We start from the raw sequence: 20142 nt of genomic DNA, 5'->3' as shown, positions 1-20142 counted from the left end.
TAGTATATATATATATATATATATATATATATATATATATATATATATATATATATATATATATATATATATATATATATATATATATATATATATATATATATATATATATATATATATATATATATATATATATATATATATATATATATATATATATATATATATATATATATATAATATATATATATATATATATATAATATATATATATATATATATATATATATATATATATATATATATATATATATATATATATATATATATATATAATATAATATAATATATATATATATATATATATATATATATATATATATATAAATATATATATATATATATATATATATATATATATATATATATATATATATATATATATATATATATATATATATATATATATATATATATATATATGATTATGTAGGTTTCCACTCGACCAATTAAAAAAAATCAGATTTCAACGCCCTCGGTTCTTAAAGCCAGTTATTTTCAACCATAAATTTTCAGAAAATGGAAAATTTGCTTGTCTATTTAGAAGGTGAAACCAAACGTAAAAAAGGCATTTAATTAAAAAAAAAAAAAAAACACACAAAATGATAGTGATAAATCGGAAAATAACTGGAAAATCATCTAAAAAAATGAGAAATGGAATAAACGTAGTTTTCAAAAAAGGAGGGAGAAGGTCATTTTTTTTTCCAATAAAATAGCAAGAAAGCCATCTGGCAGTGAAAATACCAAACTTAGATGTTTTTTCAGAGTCTACGTAGAAGAGGGGTAAAAAAGTTTTTTTTTTTTGGGGGGGGGAATGCTTCTTCCCCCTCGAATTGATGTCACTGAAAAGTAGTCTCAAAAAGATGTATTTAATGAGCCTCGTGGTCATCACCCAAATAAGGAAGAAAGCTGTACTCACCGCATTTGCGCTTATATTGATAGCTTTTGCTTTTAACACATAGAATTGCCACTAACATTGTTACAATAACCACACAGGCCGCTGCCAGTGTGACCAAGAACCAGGTTTGGTGGTAGAAAGGTCGCTGCTGAAGATAGCCATACTCAAGGTAAATCTTCGATGGGGTGACAACCTTCAAGAAAATATACAAACTGTCAGCAAGTGCTATAAACTACAATTGCCACAAATTCATCACATTATTAAACAATTAAAAGACAGCGCAGTGGCGAACACTCTGTTTTCATCCCACATATACATATGGTGGTCATAGCTGTTGCTATGGCCACCTCCTAAAAACCCTTAAGATTAAAGTCGTTATGGAAAATATTCCACCCACTCTGTCTAAAGCTTTTGCTATAGCCACCTCTTAAAAATCCTTAAAGATTTCAATTTTTTACTTTATCTGACCCCACATTGTTTCCTACTCCCTTTCAAATCCAATATTATTAAAGCTTCAACTATATTCACTTCCTAAAAACCCTCAAAATTTTTAGATAATTTTTCAGTAATATAAACCGAATGGTAGTCCCAAAAAACTCCAACGCATCTTTAGGTCCAGTTGAAAATGCTCTAAACAGATGAAATTCTCTCACTGCAGAATTTGACTAAATACCATAAGAGCTGTTTCAGAAACTTTAAGGGAAGACCTATGGCTGAAAAACTAGATTGGCTGACAATAACAGCCGTATGAAGTGATCTAAGATCTACAGCTAACCCACCCAACCTGTTTCACACTCTAACACCAATCCTACATGCTTAAACCTTCTGCTATGGTCGCCTCCTAAAAATCCTCAAAAATTTAAAACTAATTTTTAGTACTGTGACACCTATGCTTCTCAACCCCGACTTTATTGAAACTTCTGCTACGACCACCTACAAAAATTATACAAGAGTTAAAATCAGTTTTAAAAATATCATTTTAAACCCTATGGGTATAACCTTTAAAAGTACGACATCGGGCTTTAGGGGTAGGTAGTCCCTTCAATCAGATATCATTTAAATCCCAAACTAGGGGATTTAATGTGGCTTCAAGTGGCTTTGTGATAAGGATGTTTGATACCGATACTACATATAAATACTCACTTTTCCTCGGGCCTCTAAGAACCCTATTGGTACCACTACCAAAGATCTAAAAAGACCAACTTTATGGGTACCCTTTAGCAAGCTTCAAGTAGATTCGGCGTGGCCTTAAGTGGTCTCAAGACATGGATGCTCGATATCGAGACCAGACATAATCGTTACTATTATTTCGATTTCTACGGAATCAAATAGGCGAGAAAACCGAGAGCAGTGTCAGCCAGTGGACACGTATAAAACGAAAAAAACCGGATATTTCGACGAGGACCTCCGCCAAGTCGTCTTCAGTCCTTGGAAAATATAAAAACGAAAACAAAAACAAAATCTAACCTTATGAAGTAAACTTCACGAGAAGAGAAAAGACGATAGAAGAGAAGAAGAGAGAAGAAAAGAGATAAATGAATGTCAAACAAGGAAAAATACACGCGAGCACCTAACAGAAATACAAATAGAACACAAAAGATATTGGCAAGTACGTAATCTTTACATAAAAAGCTTGACTTAAGCGAAAAAAGATTTCACATTTTATGAAAGCGATAATGCAAGACGCAGATAAGAAAATTGAACCATCTTTCATCGAAACTAACATTATTTAAATACAATTCAGAAAGAATGCAACGATACATTCTCTACACTTTGGGAGAATTACTGATACTCCCTCCATATTTGGGTAACGTCAAATACCTGCATTTCTTAGCTATATACCTAATCCATAGGGAAAAGCCCAACGAAGCTTGTAGCATTTCAATCTGGTTGATATGAAATCTGAATTGACGAAATAAATGCAATCTGAGGCGCAAATATACTAAAGACATAGAATGCAGAAAGAGGAAATGGGGAGTAGAAAGAGCGATTAAAACAAAGAAATAAATCTAGAGAAAAATTTTGCTTTGGATCTTTTATTGAGGGCGACTAAGTCTACATACCTCTTCTAATGAATAAACTGGCAGTGATATTCCAAATCTATTATACGAAATGACGCGAAATAGGTACGTCGTTGAGGGTAAAAGATTTTGGTAAGACAGAAAAAAATCCGACTGAGGCCCATTTTCTAGCTTCACTACAGTCAACCACTTCTCTTCTTCTGCAAAGATAATGAAACAATAAACCAAAGAATACACAGAACACATAAATGTTAGGGTAAATAAACATACAGATGAGTGAAGAGTATATCATGAAAAGAGAAATCACCAATGCAACAGCACAAACACAAACACAAAAAAAAAAAAAAAAAAAAAAAAAAAAAAAAAAAAAAAAGAGAGACAGAAGGAGAAAAGGAAGACTGTTTTCCTAAATTAGTGATTAATATAGACCAGCACTTGAATGAGGCCTTAACCCTACTCATCCATACAATCACATAGGTCAAACAGCATAGCCATACACAATCAACCATTAAGAATAATCCATGGACAGGCAGTCATGTCGTCAATAAGTATAAGTCGTCATTTACCAAACAATAGAAACAATAAAGACAAATAATTCAGAGGCAACAACCCAATACAAGGGCTCATCAGGAGAATACACTTGTCTATAGGGTTTCGCCACATTAAATTCTCTACCCAGCCAAGTGTTGCGGCTCCCACAGAATATCCATGGCATCCCCGTGTCAGGTATCACCCCCAAAATACATGCCTATGAAAGAAAAAAAAAACAGCAAATGTAAAACAACCAAGTAACACCAAAACAAGCTTATCCTGTTAATATATACCTCTTTTTAGCAACAATAGGTAAACTAAATATGATAAATTTTACCAAATCACAAATATTAACACATTGCAAAAAAACCTGAATGAACTAAACAATTATAGAATTCATCTTTACCATGTGGCTATTTTTTAAGAAAATCCGCTCTATTAGAAACACAATTCAAAATAAATGGCGCTGCAACATCATTTCTCGAACCTCCGAAATTAGTTGAAAATTTCTTTGAGTATATCCAGATAATTCTTTTGATATTTATTTAAAAGCTCGTTATAATGAAAACTAAATTTTTTAAATTGCCAAGTTAATTTATTTGCAGAAAAACCTCTTGATATCAATTTTTGGCTTAAGATTTTACATCTATTTTTAAAATCAATATAATTACTACAAATCCTTGCATAACGAAGTAACTGTGAGAAAAACGCTGAATACGTGATATTTGAGTGTATATTACTTTCAGGGAATGGGAAACTAATCACTTCAAAATCAAAATCGTCCGTTTTATTATACATTTTAAAACTTAATTTATTATTATCACAAATGTTAATATTTAAATCTAAGAAATGATCTTCATGACCAGCGCCATGACTAGGTTCAAGAATAAGCTCTGATGGATATATATTTTTAGAAATATCAATGAAATCCTTACAATTTAAGACCAAAATATCATCTAAATATCTTTTATTATTTGACAAAACATGTTTTAAATTATTTGGATTATTCTTATCCATCATATATTTATATTCTAGTTGACTCAAAAACAAGTCAGCTATAAATGGGCTGGCATTCCCCCCCATGGGAATTCCCACGATTTGCTTGTATAAATCACCACCAAATCTTATATAAGTATTGTGCAAAACAAATTCTAATAACTCAAAAATCATATCCAAGCTGTAACATCTTAAGTTAACTGTAGTATTAAAGCAATTTGTCCATAAATATAAATTAATTATTTTATTATTGAAGATTATTAATTAATTATTCTATTGTTATTTTATTATATTATTGTTATTATAAATATTATCATTATTATTAATAACTAAAATGAAACAAAAATATTGAAAACCGTTATAGATTTTAAAAAGATAGTGAAGTTTCTGAAAGCCGATAGCAACAAAGAAAAAGGGGAAAATGACTATCTTTCATTTTCATTTTCCTCTTTTTTTTGTTGGGAAAGCCTAAAGGTGTGGAGCTGAAACATTGAGAATTGTCATTTTTTTTGTAAAAAGAGGTATTCGTTCTTTCGAAGTTACCTGCCCTATTGAAAGTTTTGCCTGATTCTAATATTTTAATTTCATTTTGATGATAAAATAATCAGGACTAGATTTACATAAATAGAAAAAAGATTTGTTCCCCAAAAATGCATCAAGTCATTTGGGCAAAAGTGAATCTTTAATTCATTCTAATGTAAAGGAAGAGTAAAAATAAGTATTACAAGATAAACAATGATAATAAATGATAAGGTAAAAGAAGGAAATTATAAAATAAATAACGATAGTAAGGTAAATATTCTCACTTAAACTGCAATAATTAACTACATGATTTTCCTGAGTAACGGTATATTCTATTGGTTATCTTGTTTTTCAACACCTTTCAAACACGTCTTTCAAACAATTCACGGTAAAGAAGTATAAATAATGGCTGAATTGTGTCTCTAGGCAACCGAAACTATAAAAAACGAAATTTTGATAAAAATAAACACAAGAAAAATTTACTTTTTCTGATTTTATGGTGATTTGAAATATATAACACTAACTGTTTCAAAATTAACCATTAGAAGTTACGATACTACAACAATTTTCTCTTTTTTGTCTCAACGAAGAACTCGATTTCCTTCAATTATAACTGCTTATGCTCTTTGCTATCCCCCTTAGCTGAAAAAATATATGTAGCTGGCCAATTAAAGCTATATAGCTAATTACTATTATCAGTTTGTTAGATAACTTTAGAAGTTATTGCCACTAAATAAATACCTCTTTTTATGATCAATTAAGAAATATACATGGAAAAGACCAAAAATAGTTGTAAACGAGCAAATAATTAATTCAATAATTTCTATTGTTCTTTGCTCACACGAATTAGCTTTAACAAAGGTCAATATTTTGTTCTGTTGTCACTTTCCAGAGCCTAAACAGAAAAAAAAATCCTATTTCTATGCAACGGAATTACCGCCACCATTGCACGCACCGCGCTGACATACACGTTACATAGCAATCCTCGGGTGAACACCTTTAACTAGCATTTCGTCGCTGCTTTGCCTTACCCCAGGTTCCCACTGCTGCGTCAATCCCGACACGATTTTTTTTTCTGGCGGAACAGACGTACGACAGAATCGGATGGAGGTTCACAAAGAAACGCAGACTTTTGCGTAGCTGCGACAAACAGCCAAAATTGGCTTTTCAATCAGCTCTATGACTTTGGTTATGATTTACTTTAATTTTTTTTAATCAGAACAACGCATGCGATTTGTCATATGAGTGGAAATTATTCAACGCATCCTACTTTGCAGCAAAACGGATGGTTTTGCGTCGTTTGTCGCACGATTTGTGTCATTTGTCGCATGTCGCAGGATTTTGCACGAAATCGCAGCAGTGGGAGCCAGGGGTTACTGTCGTACTAGATATCTTAACTCGTCCAAGATAATTACCAAAAACCCTTTGCTAAGGTCATGTTGACACAAAAATCAGCAGGATAATGCAGATCAGAAGGTTAAAGCAGTTCAGGAGGATCGAACATAAGCTGCTCTTCTGATCCTCCCTTTGAGAGCAGCTTAACAAACTGTTTTATGAAGTATTTCAAAAGTGTAAAAATGTCGGATACGTATTTACCAGGGTTGACTGGATTACACGTGTATACCTACTATATTATGTTTCTTCTTTAAAAGTTGATTTTTTTATGTGTTTCACATTCTTTCTTTTTCTGTTTTTTTTTATCCCACTTTTGTTGTTTAAAAGCAAGTAAAATAAATGTTTATGTCCAATTCTCAGATAAAGAAAACAATTTTTTTGGACATTCCAGTAGGTAAAAAAAAAAAATAATTCGAGAAAAATGGCTTTTGTTTTCATAAAATGGACGTTTAAAATCTAACACAAGTAAAAGTAAATGACTAATAAGAAATTTCCAAAAACTAGTAAAAATGTATCAATTTTATGCATTAATTATATATTTATAAAATAATTTACTATGCATTAACTTATTTTAATAAATCTGAATTTATTCTTATAATTTTAATCTTAAATAAAAATTTATTAATTATTTATTAAGTATAAGCATTAATTAAAAAGTATTCAATTTTAAACACGAACGTGGGTTATTCCTCTTTTTGCCACCTTTTTGATCGATTTTTCTTTTTTTATTCCTTTCCACGAATCTTGAAAAACTGAATTTGGGAAAAACCTTAACCAATTTTTTTAGAAAGATTTATTTAAGTTGTTCTATATATACAGCTTTTCAAACCGTGTTCAGTCGTGCAACCCCACCCCCAAATATAGAGGATATAGTTCAAATATCTCCCTAAAAGAAGAATATCGCTCACTTTTATCTTTTTAAATCTGGTAAACGCTTCCCGTTTTCCATCACACTTATTACGAATAATCTACTTTTTTCCTATTTAATTGAATTCCTAAAGAGTTTTATATTTGTTATGCCTTGTTCATATTTAGGACACAAAAGAAATTAGCCATTTTTTTAGGCAGGTGACAATAGCAATATCAAATATGTTTTTGTTTTATTGAAAAATGTTATTTCTTATTTGCATACGCATTATTTATTTAGTTTTATGTTTTGGTCAAAATATGTTTTTGATTTATCTGAAGACTTTTGGATTTGTCATGTCTTATTTATATATGACAAGAAGGGAAATTACGCCGATTTTTTTTTCCTTTTTTTCTATCGCGAAAAAGTTGATAGTTATTTTAAATATTTGAGGCTGGACGAATTCGCGATTTTTTAACACACAAATATACACACTAAAACACGGGGTAATAAAAAAATAACAGTTTACGTGACACATTAAATGTCAAATGACATGCCATTATAACATATCATTACGTAACTTAAACATGCCATGCAGATTAATTTTTCTTGCCTTAATTTTATAATATTAATACTTGTGCCCATATTTTTGCTTTCTTTCGGAATTACTTTTTTTTCGAGCCAAATTGAAACCTCTGTAGATGATTAAGGGGAAGAGACATTTTTCATATAATAATATTAAACAATAACGAGTTTTTTAGACACTACACAAAATAAAAAAAAAATAGCGGAGCAAAAAAAGATAATAAAAAAATAATACAAACAAGCAAAACTACCAAACTGGCTGCATGTAGAATATTATAAAAAATATTGTATGTTTCGTTTTCTTTAGTTTTTTATATTCAATTCCAATTAAAACTTGACTTCTTCAATGCAATTTAACTCCGTTTATTTAAGTCAATTGATTTCAACCACAATATAAAAAAAAAAAAAAAAAAAAAAAAAAAAAAAAAAAAAAATCCAAAAATCAGTGTCATACAAGAACACAACACTACCTTGTATGGGAACCTATTTCCCTATCTCAACCCTTCATTATCTATGAAACCAAAATTGTAAACCCATATTTAAGCAACAAACTAACCTTCTATCATAACTAACAATTTCCCCTAGCCCCACAAAAAGTCACCAGTCCAACAATAAATCAAGAAAAATAAACACCTAAAGAAAAACAGTAATAACTAATAAAGTCAAGCAACGTACCCAGAGACAGATGAACTTAACATTAAATAAAAATTAACAAAGGTTAAATCCCCAAGTCAAAAATTTTCTCCTTGGTCGAGATGCAGGGTAGGTCATGGTGTTTATTCTTATCTCTTGTCTATTCCTTAGATGGTTTAATTAATCAATTAAATTATCAATTAATCACTGTGCACATGCCCTTTGACATTCTCGCACTGGTTATGTTTATCTTATTCCTTTGTTATTGTTGATTGTTGTATAAATATAGGAATCAATCAATCAATCACATAATTTTCCACAAAATAATTTTTAACCTGTTTTTGAAAAAAACTGGTCATCGGACTCTGATCCTCTCTGGAAGACTTTTTTTACGCCTGAACCCTTACAAAATTTAACTCTCCTTGAGTTCCATACCCCAATAGACTTAGGAGTTATTATTTTTGTGGGGGTGGACCCAAAAAGGGTCGAGACTCCTCCTCAAATCGTGGCTGTTACGCCAAAAGGTTGTAACTGATATTTCGACACATTTGAGGTAATTGCCACTGTTTGCTAAGCTGTTCTCAAATAGAGGGCAAGTAGGGTCATGTAGATGAGTAGAATCGAAGCGTGATTGAACATACGTTGCCCTACTAATACTCCCTTTCGATATGACACAGCAAACAGTTTTGGCAATTATTTCAAAAGTTTAAAAATGTCAGATATAGTCTTAAGGCAGTTACAAAATATGAATGAGTTTATTTAATCAGCACATATATACGATTTAATATTACTGCCTCAATGGAGGGATAAGCTCGTCACTATTGGGTGTAACAAACATAAAAATTAGTTCTTCAATGCGAAAAAAAAGTAAATAAATAAAAGAGCACACACAATTTCATAAAAAGAGAGAAAAAAACCAGGCAAAGGGAGTATGAAAAAAAGAAGGAAAAAAATATACCAACTTTTTCAGGAGAGCCTAAAAACATGAGTTTCACGTATTTCGCTAACACTTTTTGTAAACCTTCGCACTTCCGAAAATTTACTAAATACAGATTTTTATACCGTTCAATCAGAAGAAAATGAACAATAAATTTGGGCACTCGAAACACCTTTCGGGAAAAAAAAAGACGAACTAAACAGTTGTCCTACATTTTCTGAACGTTTAAAATGTTTATAAGGCATGAACATGAGGGTTAAGAGTCAATTGTAATCCATGCTAAGACATTGGATTCAAAACGAATGGTTTACATGGAAGATAAACTTAAACATGCCATGCGTATTACTTACTATAGCCAGATGTCAGTTTTGCTAAAAGATTAAAAATTTCAATCAATATTCTTACAAATAGGACAAACTGATTTTTTTTTTCTAACAAATACCTGTTTATCCTGAAAATACAGTTTAAGGTATAATCAAACCTTCCTTATAAAGAAAAAGAAAACTAATTTGAAATTGCATGACATTAGCAGAAAACAAAAATTTGACGTGATTTCAATATGGACACTTAAACTAAGGACATGCCAAAAGGGAGGTGGAATCCTCACCCCCCCCCAGCAAAAAAACAACAACAAACAAACTGTGTATGTCCCTGCTTCCACTAAAGATATCTTGACTAGATCCTTAATTAATTTACCTATTATTTATATACTTGACTGCGCTGGATTTAACGGCCCATTCAACTAATTCTCAATTAAGCCTTAATTTGTACGTAAAAGAATAAATCACTGATATTGAAACTGAGAAATATTAAAATTTAAATGGCAACCCCTAGAGGTACTTCTATGAAAACGCCTATACTTCAACGTTCTCACTCAATGAGTTTTATTATGATGGGGGGGAGGGAGCGGTAAGGATGGCTGGTAATGAGTGAGAAATTAGGGTCTTCTAAAGGGTGATGTTTACCCATACAAGTTTACAAACTTCAGGTTTTTGTAATTTTTTATTTAATAAAACCCTTTTTCTATGAAAAAATGAATCATTAAAGCTAGCATCGGTGCTACTAATTGCGAAATCATGAAAAAAAAAAGCAACTTTGTTATGAAATCTACAGTGAGATCCTTATCCTTAACGGACCCTGTTTGTTTATTGATCCATACCATATTCGTGTTTTGATATTACTCTTTTTTTAAGGACTGGGGACATGATACTTAACACAGGCTGGTTTCTTGGCCTGAAGATCCACATTTCTATGAATTTTGAAGCTATATGATGAAAAAAAATACTCGAGAAGCAGTAAAAAGGCGCAGCAAAATTGTTAAAAAAAAAGAAATTAACAGATTTAAAAGATTTTAAAATTTAACAGATTAAAACATTAACAGATTAAAAGATTAACATATCAAGAGATTTAATAGCGGATTTTGCATAACAAATAAGTATTGGCATCAGAAAGCTTGAGGAATTTTTTTTTAACAGATTTAAAAGATTTAACGATTTAACGGATTAAAACATTGCCAGATTAAAAGATTATCAGATTAAAAGATCAACATAAAAAAGATTTAACAGCGAATTTTGTATAACAAATGTTTATTTGCCTCGGGAAGGTTGAAAAAAAGAAGAAAATTAACAGATTTAAAAGATTTAAAATATTAAAAGATTAACAGATTAAAATATTAACATATCAAAGATTTAAAACCGAATTTTGTATAACAAATGTTTATTGACCTCGGGAAGCTTGAAAAAAAAAAGAAAAAATTAACAAATTTAATAGATTTAAAGATTTAACGGATTAAAACATTAAGAGATTAAAAGATTAACAGATCAAAGATTTAACAGCGAATTTTGTATAACAAATATTTATTGCCGTCGGGAAGCTTGAAAAAAAAGAAATTAACAGATTTAAAAGTTTTAACAGATTAAAACATTAACAAACTGTCACGTGTTAACACCTAAGAATTTTTATCTGTTTGTGCTTTTTGCAAAAAAAGAAGCAATTTTTGTACTTAAAGGTTTGAGACTTACAAGCGGGCTTGGCAGGCCACGGAACACTAAAAATCTGAATTCCACAAGTCCAAAAATATGAGACTGTTACGGAAATTTCGTATCTTAAGGATGTATTAAGATTTGCTATTCTGATCCGCGCGCCATTCCGTGCATCCTCCCACCACCCCTAAATTTTAGGGTGCTATTAGAACTTAACACGAAACGTATTTTGACCACAGGTGGACTCTCCCCTCGTTTATAGTCTTACAAATTTCATTAAAGAGATGATATAAAATAAAATTTTCCCATTTTCGATTGAAGGCTAAGAAGAAGTTGTATATAATGCATAAAATGCCATACACATCCTCAACTTTTTGAAAATTTCAATTCAATTTTGTAGCAATTTTGGCAATTAGGGATAGAGGATACTTAAGCAAAAAAATTTACTTGCAAAACAAATTTCAAATATCCGCTTATTTTAAGTACCTAAGACATTTTTTTAACACCACTCTCCCACCCTGGAACCTAGTTGGGCCTATTCATGTTTGTAAATGATTATTTTCTATGGTTTTTCTTTTGGTAATTGTTGTTGTTATTTAGTTGACGTTTGAGCGAATCAACCGCTCGTGTCCATGCGATCCTCTTTTAAAACTTGGGCTTATGAAGCCACGTCACTCTTGAGAAACACACAAATAAAATTTTGGCACAGGCCACGTCAACACCTAAGATATCTTGGGAGAGTACTAGGACGTTGTACAGAGTGTTCTTGCTTAAACCACTGGCACTAGTATGTATATCATATCTCTATTCTGCCATTATTGCTTAAAATATCTGTGAAAAGAAACACACTTAGATTTAAATAAGGCTAAAATACCAGAAAAAATAAATAAATTTTGGTAGTTTCAAAACTATGATTTGATTAAGGTCGCTTTACATTTTCGTCAGTGTTGCCACGTTGAATCGTGAAAATAAATAAGAAAAAGACAAAATTTTCACATTTTTTGAACACTTTTCGTCTATAAAACTCAACCAGAAACAATCTGCTAATTTCCAAAGACAATTACGCCTTCAATTTAAAGCTGCACTGCGCCTTCATAAGCTACTTTAATCTGTTTACTGAATCCCCGATGTATATATATATATATATATATATATATATATATATATATATATATATATATATATATATATATATATATATATATATATATATATATATATATATATATATATATATATATATATATATATATATATATATATATATATATACTAGCTGTTGGGGTGGCGCTTCGCGCCACCCCAACACCTAGTTGGTGGGGCGCTTTGCACCCCCCCAAGCCCCCCCGCGCGCGTAAGTCGTTACGCGCCATATTAGTTATGCGCCATTGTAGTTGTGTCCCTGTGTCCCACCTGTGAATATAGATAGATTTATATATGTGTTTCAAACTACGCAAAAATTGCGAATAAACAACATTCTTGGCTTTCCCATTGTCTGTGCATATGCAAAGCCGTATGTACTAATAATGACGTCATATACAAACGCTCTTTTTACAAACAAAGATGCATCCACATAATTCGTTTTTATATAGATAGATACAATACAAATTAACTGCGTAAAACTTGCGAATAAACAACATTCTTCGCTGTCCAATTGTCGCTGTAATAAATACATTGTCAGGTTTACCGACCCTCGAACATGCAACGTACAATTGTCCATGGGAAAAACAATCAGGATTGAGATCTATACCACATTTTTCTAATGATTGACTTTGAGCTTTGTTAATGGTGATTGCAAATACTAATCGAATTGGGAATTGCAATCTTTTAAATTGAAAAAGCAGATCCGTTGGAATCATGGGAATGCGAGGAATAAGAACAGCATCACCCTCATAAGGCCCTGTCAAGATTGTGGCCTCTATTAGGTTTTCCATTGTTTTTTTTTTACGGCAAGTCGCGTGCCATTGCAAAGCTTTGGTGGGTTGATATTTCTTAAAAGTATTATTGGTACGCCTATTTTTAGTTGTAGCACTTGTGGTGGAAACCCTGAAGGATCTATGGAATTTAAAAATTCAGATGGATAATTAACCGCTTCATTTGGTTCCAAAACTGTGTCGACTGACTTGTAAAGGACTGCCTGGTCTCGAATCTTGTTCAAAACAATATTGTTGATTTCGTGGACGTCTATATTTTTGGGTGCGAGAATCGCTCTTTCACTTAGCCATTTATTATTTTTATAATTTTTTGGAATATTCGGAAATACTTTTTCAATCAATTCATTTTTGGACGTCACTAAATTACAGAAATCAGCAAGTAGTTGTATACGTCCTGAAATTGAGTCTACTGTTTGACCAGAGTCATCGTTTTGCAATCGGACACGCATATTTGTAGTTAATTTTAATATTTTTACGTGTGCCTATAAATTAGAATTTTTTAGGCAAGCATTCATTTCGTCTGCAGGAGTTAAACTACGTAAAAATTGCGAATATACAACATTCTTGGCTTTCCCATTGTCTCTGCATATACAAAGCCGTATGTACTAATAATGACATCATATGCAAACGCTCTTTTTACAAACAAACAAACATGCATACATGCAACTCGTTTTTATATAGATAGATAGATAGATAGATAGATAAAATACAAATTAACTGCGTAAAACTTGCGAATATACAACATTCTTCGCTGTCCAATTGTCGCTGCATATAAATAGATTGTCAGGTTTACCGACCCTCGAACATGCAACGTACAATTGTCAATGGGAAAAACAATCAGTATTAAGATCTATACCACATTTTTCTAATGATTGACCTTGAGCTTTGTTAATGGTGATTGCAAATGCTAATCGAATTGGGAATAGCAATCTTTTAAATTGAAAAGGCAGATCCGTTGGAATCTTGGGAATGCGAGGAATAAGAACAGCCTCACCCTCAAAAGGCCCTGTCAAGATTGTGGCCTCTATTAGGTTTTCCATTGTTTTTTTTACGGCAGGTCGAGTGCCATAGCAAAGCTTTGGTGGGTTTATATTTCTTAAAAGTATTATTGGTAGGCCTATTTTTAGTTGTAGCACGTGTGGTGGAAACCCTGAGAATAATATCTCGAGGTAAAAACTGATCACCGACCATAACGATGGCCTATTCGTCGATAGTTGGAGCATTGTATCTACGCACATGTTGGCCAGGAGGCGTTTTGTCAGCGGAAATAACAATTTTATGCGTATAAGTAGGCATCAAATCGATGGCTGTTTTGAACAGACGCACTAAATTATTATTTTCGTGGAAAAGATGTTGTAATTGGGAAACGATTGTCCTTTCAATGTTGGGAGAAATTTCGCAACGTGCATTCAATTCAGAATTTCTATCACTGATGAAGTACAATTGTAAAAATTTATGATTCTCGCCTGAGAATGGTAGAAGAGACCCTGCTCTATGATAAATTTGCCCTTTTACTTTGAAAGTAGACATAAATTGATCTGGATTTTCAATTTGGGCTCCAAACGACGTCATTTGGAAACATGAGTTGTATTTTCTGATTCATTTATATTCCTTATGTCCCGGTGTCCCGGTCGTCATTTATATCCCCCTGTTTTATATCCCGCTTATTTTTCAGTTTTTTCCTTTTTTTAGTTTTTTTTTTACTTTTTTAGTTCTTTTAGTTTTTACGTTTTTTAGTTTTTTTTTAGTTTTTTAGATGAATTTTTTTTTTAGTTTTTTACCTTTTTTTCTTTTTAGTTTTTATTGGTTTTTACCTTTTTTTAGCTTTTTATCTTTTTTATTTTTTTTTATTTTTATTTTTAATTTTATTAGTATTCTTTTTCTCTTCTATTTTTCATTTTTCCTTTTTTTTAGTTTTTTTTAGTTTTTAGCTTTTTAAGTTTTTTCCTTTTTTTAGTTTCTTTAAATTTTTTAGTTTTTCGGCTTTTTTGTTTTTTTATTAGTTTTTAGTTTTTTTGTAGTTTTTGCCTTTTTTTAGTTTTTTCAGTTTTTTTTTTAGTTTTTAGTTTTTTACCTTTTTTAGCCTAACCAGGATTTGAACCTGGGACCTTCATTCTCCGTTCTGACACCCTCTCTCACCGAGTGACTACTCCAGCATGTTCATTTTGGTGTTTTAAATGGTATATTATTAACCAAATTAATGTGTTTTACAATATACTAAGCATCGTCATAACAAAAATGACGGCAACTAATTTCATGACGTCAGCCGAAACATGACGTCACCTGATCCACAGACCCACAGACAGACAGACAACTTATTTTTATATATATAGATATATATATATATATATATATATATATATATATATATATATATATATATATATATATATATATATATATATATATATATATATATATATATATATATTTTACATAACGTATATATTTACATATATACATGTAAAAATATCGGACCTTGTATTAATTTGTAATTTATTTAATTTTTTTTACTCAATAAGTATATACCTTTTTTCTTGGCTTCAACATAGTATCCAAGAATAGGACCTTTCCCAGATGCTCCGTTTTCCCACTGAAGACCCACAGAAGAGGCAGACTTAGTTAGAAGGAGATCCCGAGGTCTTCCTGGAGATCCATCCTGTGGACCAGTTGTTACATTTCCTGAAAGATTACAATGAAAATAATTAGAAGGAAATAAAAAGATCAAAACGAAACTGAAACGAAAGAAATGAAGTCAAAGCCCTCGAGTTGACCTGACGTCATACCCCCTCTAAGAAGGCAGTAATCAAAATGAGATTAGTAAATATTCGATAGATACAGTTATATATTTATGTTATTTTTTTCTTGAAAACTGTTCCATTTTCTTTCTTTTTTTTGAAAATTGCCATCCTGAGATTTTCTGGCCTGAAAAAAAATTAAATAGGTCACTACATGTATTGGAAAATTCGTTTCAAGCCTTATTAAAAAAACAGAATCAAGCACAAATTACGTCATTTCCCCCTCAGCAGTGGTCGTATCGTTTTCAGTATTCATCGGTCTAGTACTGTCTCTAAATCCCCTTGGGAAAATACATCTTCCCTCACTTCCAAATTGTCAAAACGAATTTAATTCTTCTCTGTCATTTTCTACAATTTTATATATTTTCTTTAAAAAATAATCTCCAGGCGGACAAATCCAGGCAGACCACTTCTCAAAATCTTAACGTGCAATTTTTTTTTTATTATGTTGTATGGCTTCACCTTCGACATCCTTTGCAATTTTAAAACAGTGGCCTCCACTCACGCCTTCTTAATCAAACAGTTCGTGGTAATGAACTGTAGTAAGGAGCGACCCGGCTCAATAGTAACCAAAACTCTAAAAAATGGAATTTTGATACCAATAGCTACATCAAAAGAATCGCATTTTAATGCTGGTTTTAAATATATAAGTTTCATCAAGTTTAGTCTTACCCATCAAAAGTTACGAGCCTCAGAAAATTTGCGTTATTTTAGAAAATAGGGGGAAACGCCCCCTAAAAGTCATAAAATCTTAACGAAAATCACACCATCAGATTCCGCGTATCAGAGAACCCTACTGTACAAGTTTCGAGCTCCTATCTAAAAAAATGTGGAATTTTGCATTTTTTGCCAGAAGGCAGATCACGGATGCGTGTTTATTTATTTTATTTTTTTTTTCCCAGGGGTGATCGTATCGACCCAGTTGTCCTAGAATGTTGCAAGAGGGCTCATTCTAATGGAAATGAAAAGTTCTAGTGCCCTTTTAAAGTGACCAAAAAAATTGGAGGGCACCTAGGCCCCCTCCCACGCTAATTATTTTCCCAAAGTCAACGGATCAAAATTCTGAGATAGCCATTTTATTCAACGTAGTCGAAAAACCTTATAACTATGTCTTTGGGGACGACTTACTCCCCCACAGTCCCAGTGGGAGGGGCAACAAGTTACAAACTTTGACCTGTGCTTACATATAGTAATGGTTATTGGGAAGTATACAGGCGTTTTCAGGAGGATTTTTTTGGTTTGGGGGAGGGGTTGAGAAGAGGGGGATATGCTGGGGGAACTTTCCTTCGAGAATTTGTAATGGGAGAAGAAAATTTCCATGAAGGGAGAGCAGGATTTACTAGCATTATTTTAAAAAAAAAACAATTAAAAAATAAAAGTGAAAAAGCTTTTTCAGCTGGAAGTAAGGAACAGCAATAAAACTTAAAACAAACAGAAATTATTACCCATATGAGTGGGCTCACCTCCTTCTAATACCTCGCTCTTTACGCTAAAGTATTTTCGGTAATTTCAACTACTTATTCTACGGCTTTTGTGATTCAGGGGGTCATTCTTAATGAATTGGGATAAAATTTAAGCTTTAGTGTAAAGAGCGAGGTACTGACGATGGGCGAATCCCCTCATATATGTAATAAAAATATGAGAATACAAAAGTTCTTTACGTAAGCTAATTTATAAGTTACGTAAATCTTTTACCAATAAAAAGATTCGTAAAAAATTAAAAGTTCTAGCTGCCTTTTTAATTAACCAAAAAATCGGGGGGCAACTAGGCTTCGTCCCCCGCTCTTTTTTTCTCAAAATCATTTGATCAAAGTTATGAGAAAGCCATTGAGCCAAAAAAAAAATATGCAAATTTCGTTTTGATTATTCCTCTGCGGAGAGCCAAAATCAAAACATGCATTGATTCAAAAACGTTCAGAAATTAAATAAAAAAAAACAAGTTTTTTCAACTGAAAGTAAGGAGTGACATCAAAACTTAAAACGCACAGAAATTACTTCGTACATGAAAGAGGCTGCTTTCTCATCAACGCTCCGCTCTTTACGCTAAAGTTTTTTACTGTTTTAGAAAGAAGAATTGAGAGAAAGGGTCAAACTTTAGCGTAAAGAGCGGGGCGTTGATGAGAAAGCAGCCTCTTTCATGTACGAAGTAATTTCTCTGCGTTTTAAGTTTTGATGTCACTCCTTACTTTAAGTTGAAAAAACTTGTTTTTTTTAATTTAATTCATAATATAACGCCTTCTCTACTTCCCTTACTTTTTTCTAATCTTCATACTATCTATCCCAGAAAAACTTGGAAACCCTGTTTTTTATACATAAGAATTCCTCGCGTGATTGAACTGCAGTCCCAGTCAAGACCGTATCCAGAGGGGAGCGTTACCAGCAGAAATCCCCCCCCCCCCAAAACCTTTGAAATTTTACCCTACTCGCAAAAAAGTAACAAAATACAAATAAACACATTTTTGATACGATTTGTAAAGTTCTTTTTTGTACCCCCCCTCCCCCCAAAAAATACCTTTCTTCCCGAACAGACATTCTGGCTACGGCCTTGGTGCCAGTTGTTCACGGGCGTGGTTTTATCCCCTACACTGTAATTAGATGATTCTTTTGGATACTGACATAATATATGAAAATTGATACGAGAGACACTCATAGAGCTGAGTGCAGCATATACATCTAAACACAAATATTGTCTATATTCTTTTTTTGAATTTAACACAATTTTCGATATTTCCTAAAAAACTTGTCATTAAGGAGCTGCGGAAAAAATATGCATGAAATATCCTTGTGACATGTGGGGGGGGGGGGGGTAGAACCTCGGTACCTGCTATTAACGGGCGTGGCTTTCACCATGGTAATGTGAATTTGGTAAGGAATGATCGAGATGTGACCTCCAAAAGGTGACTTTTAATCAGTATTAAGATCTCGGACTGTTAAACGGTAAGCCACTCGTTCTTCTAAAAATGTAATGGTTGCTCATTATAATTTGACGGATAATGGTAATAGCAATGTAAACTTGTTAAATGAATTCCAAAAAGCTTACCTTCGAGAGGTGGCCTGTAATTATAATATGAGCTCGGACCACAAAATAGCAAGTCCCCTGATCTTCTAAATATATGATGGTAACTAACGGTAGTACAACAGATAATGGTATCTGTTGCGATGGCAGTTACAATGATGTTTACTGATTTTTTCTTTAATTAGATTTCCAAAACTGGTTGTGTAAGGAATTTGTAGAATTGAAAAACAAGAAGCTCCGTTATTAGATTCACCTTGTTTAACAACATGTAAATTTGGCAAGGAATTACCGAAAGCTCACCTTTGGAGGGTATACCGTAATTAATAGCAAGAAATCGGACTGTAAAATGTTAAGTCCATTGTTCTCCAAAAATGTAATTGTAAGAAATGGTAGTGAAATGGATAATGGTACTTTAACTTCGATAATGAATTACTAAAAGCTTACCTTCGGAAGGTGGTCCGTAATCAATAGTAAGAGCTCGAACAGTAAAATGGTAAGTCACTTGTTCTTCTAAAAATGAAACTACCAATGAATTTGTGGTCACTTTTTGCTTGACTTGCTTGCTGTAATCTGAAAACAAGTGTAAAAAAGGCCCACATTAATTAGATTTATAAAAATACACAATAATAAGATAATTTTACATAACAAAATAGTTTTTCAAGGCCTAGGGATTTTGAAACACAGCACATGTAAATCAGCTCCAAGTATATTTAACAACAAATTCACAACTATTGAATCTAACCCGAGATAATTAAACAACGGAAATAGAATATATGTTATAATGATGTTATATTATGTCAGTTATCATTTTTCTTCTCCTCAATTTCAGTGCTTTTACTCCTGTATTCTAGTGCATATTCTCTGTTCTTGTATGCACTGTGAGATTTAATCTTTTGTTTACTGTGTTTGAGGGGCAATGATAACCAACATTAGGATAATTCAACATAAAAAATAATTTTCAACACCTGGTGAATTTAATAACACAGAACTGAAGTTAATAAACGCCTTAACACAACAACACAGAAGTAACAGAATTGGGAAGAGCAC

General features: G+C 32.0%; 1 protein-coding gene across 1 annotated transcript in view; it reads right to left on the bottom strand.

The window, feature by feature from the left end:
• LOC136040410 (protein sidekick-like) overlaps nucleotides 1–20142 on the bottom strand; it is a gene marked incomplete in the record, with an annotated part of 274067 nt that overhangs the window by 7981 nt on the left and 245944 nt on the right. The window contains 5 exon segments of the mRNA XM_065724684.1: nucleotides 920–1091; nucleotides 2962–3119; nucleotides 9716–9736; nucleotides 15811–15963; nucleotides 19540–19665. Coding sequence (XP_065580756.1) covers nucleotides 920–1091; nucleotides 2962–3119; nucleotides 9716–9736; nucleotides 15811–15963; nucleotides 19540–19665 — 630 coding nt within the window.

The sequence above is a fragment of the Artemia franciscana genome, chromosome 20 (genome assembly GCF_032884065.1).
Source record: "Artemia franciscana chromosome 20, ASM3288406v1, whole genome shotgun sequence".
NCBI classification, from domain to species: domain Eukaryota; kingdom Metazoa; phylum Arthropoda; class Branchiopoda; order Anostraca; family Artemiidae; genus Artemia; species Artemia franciscana.
This window is presented reverse-complemented; position numbering and strand designations above follow the sequence as displayed.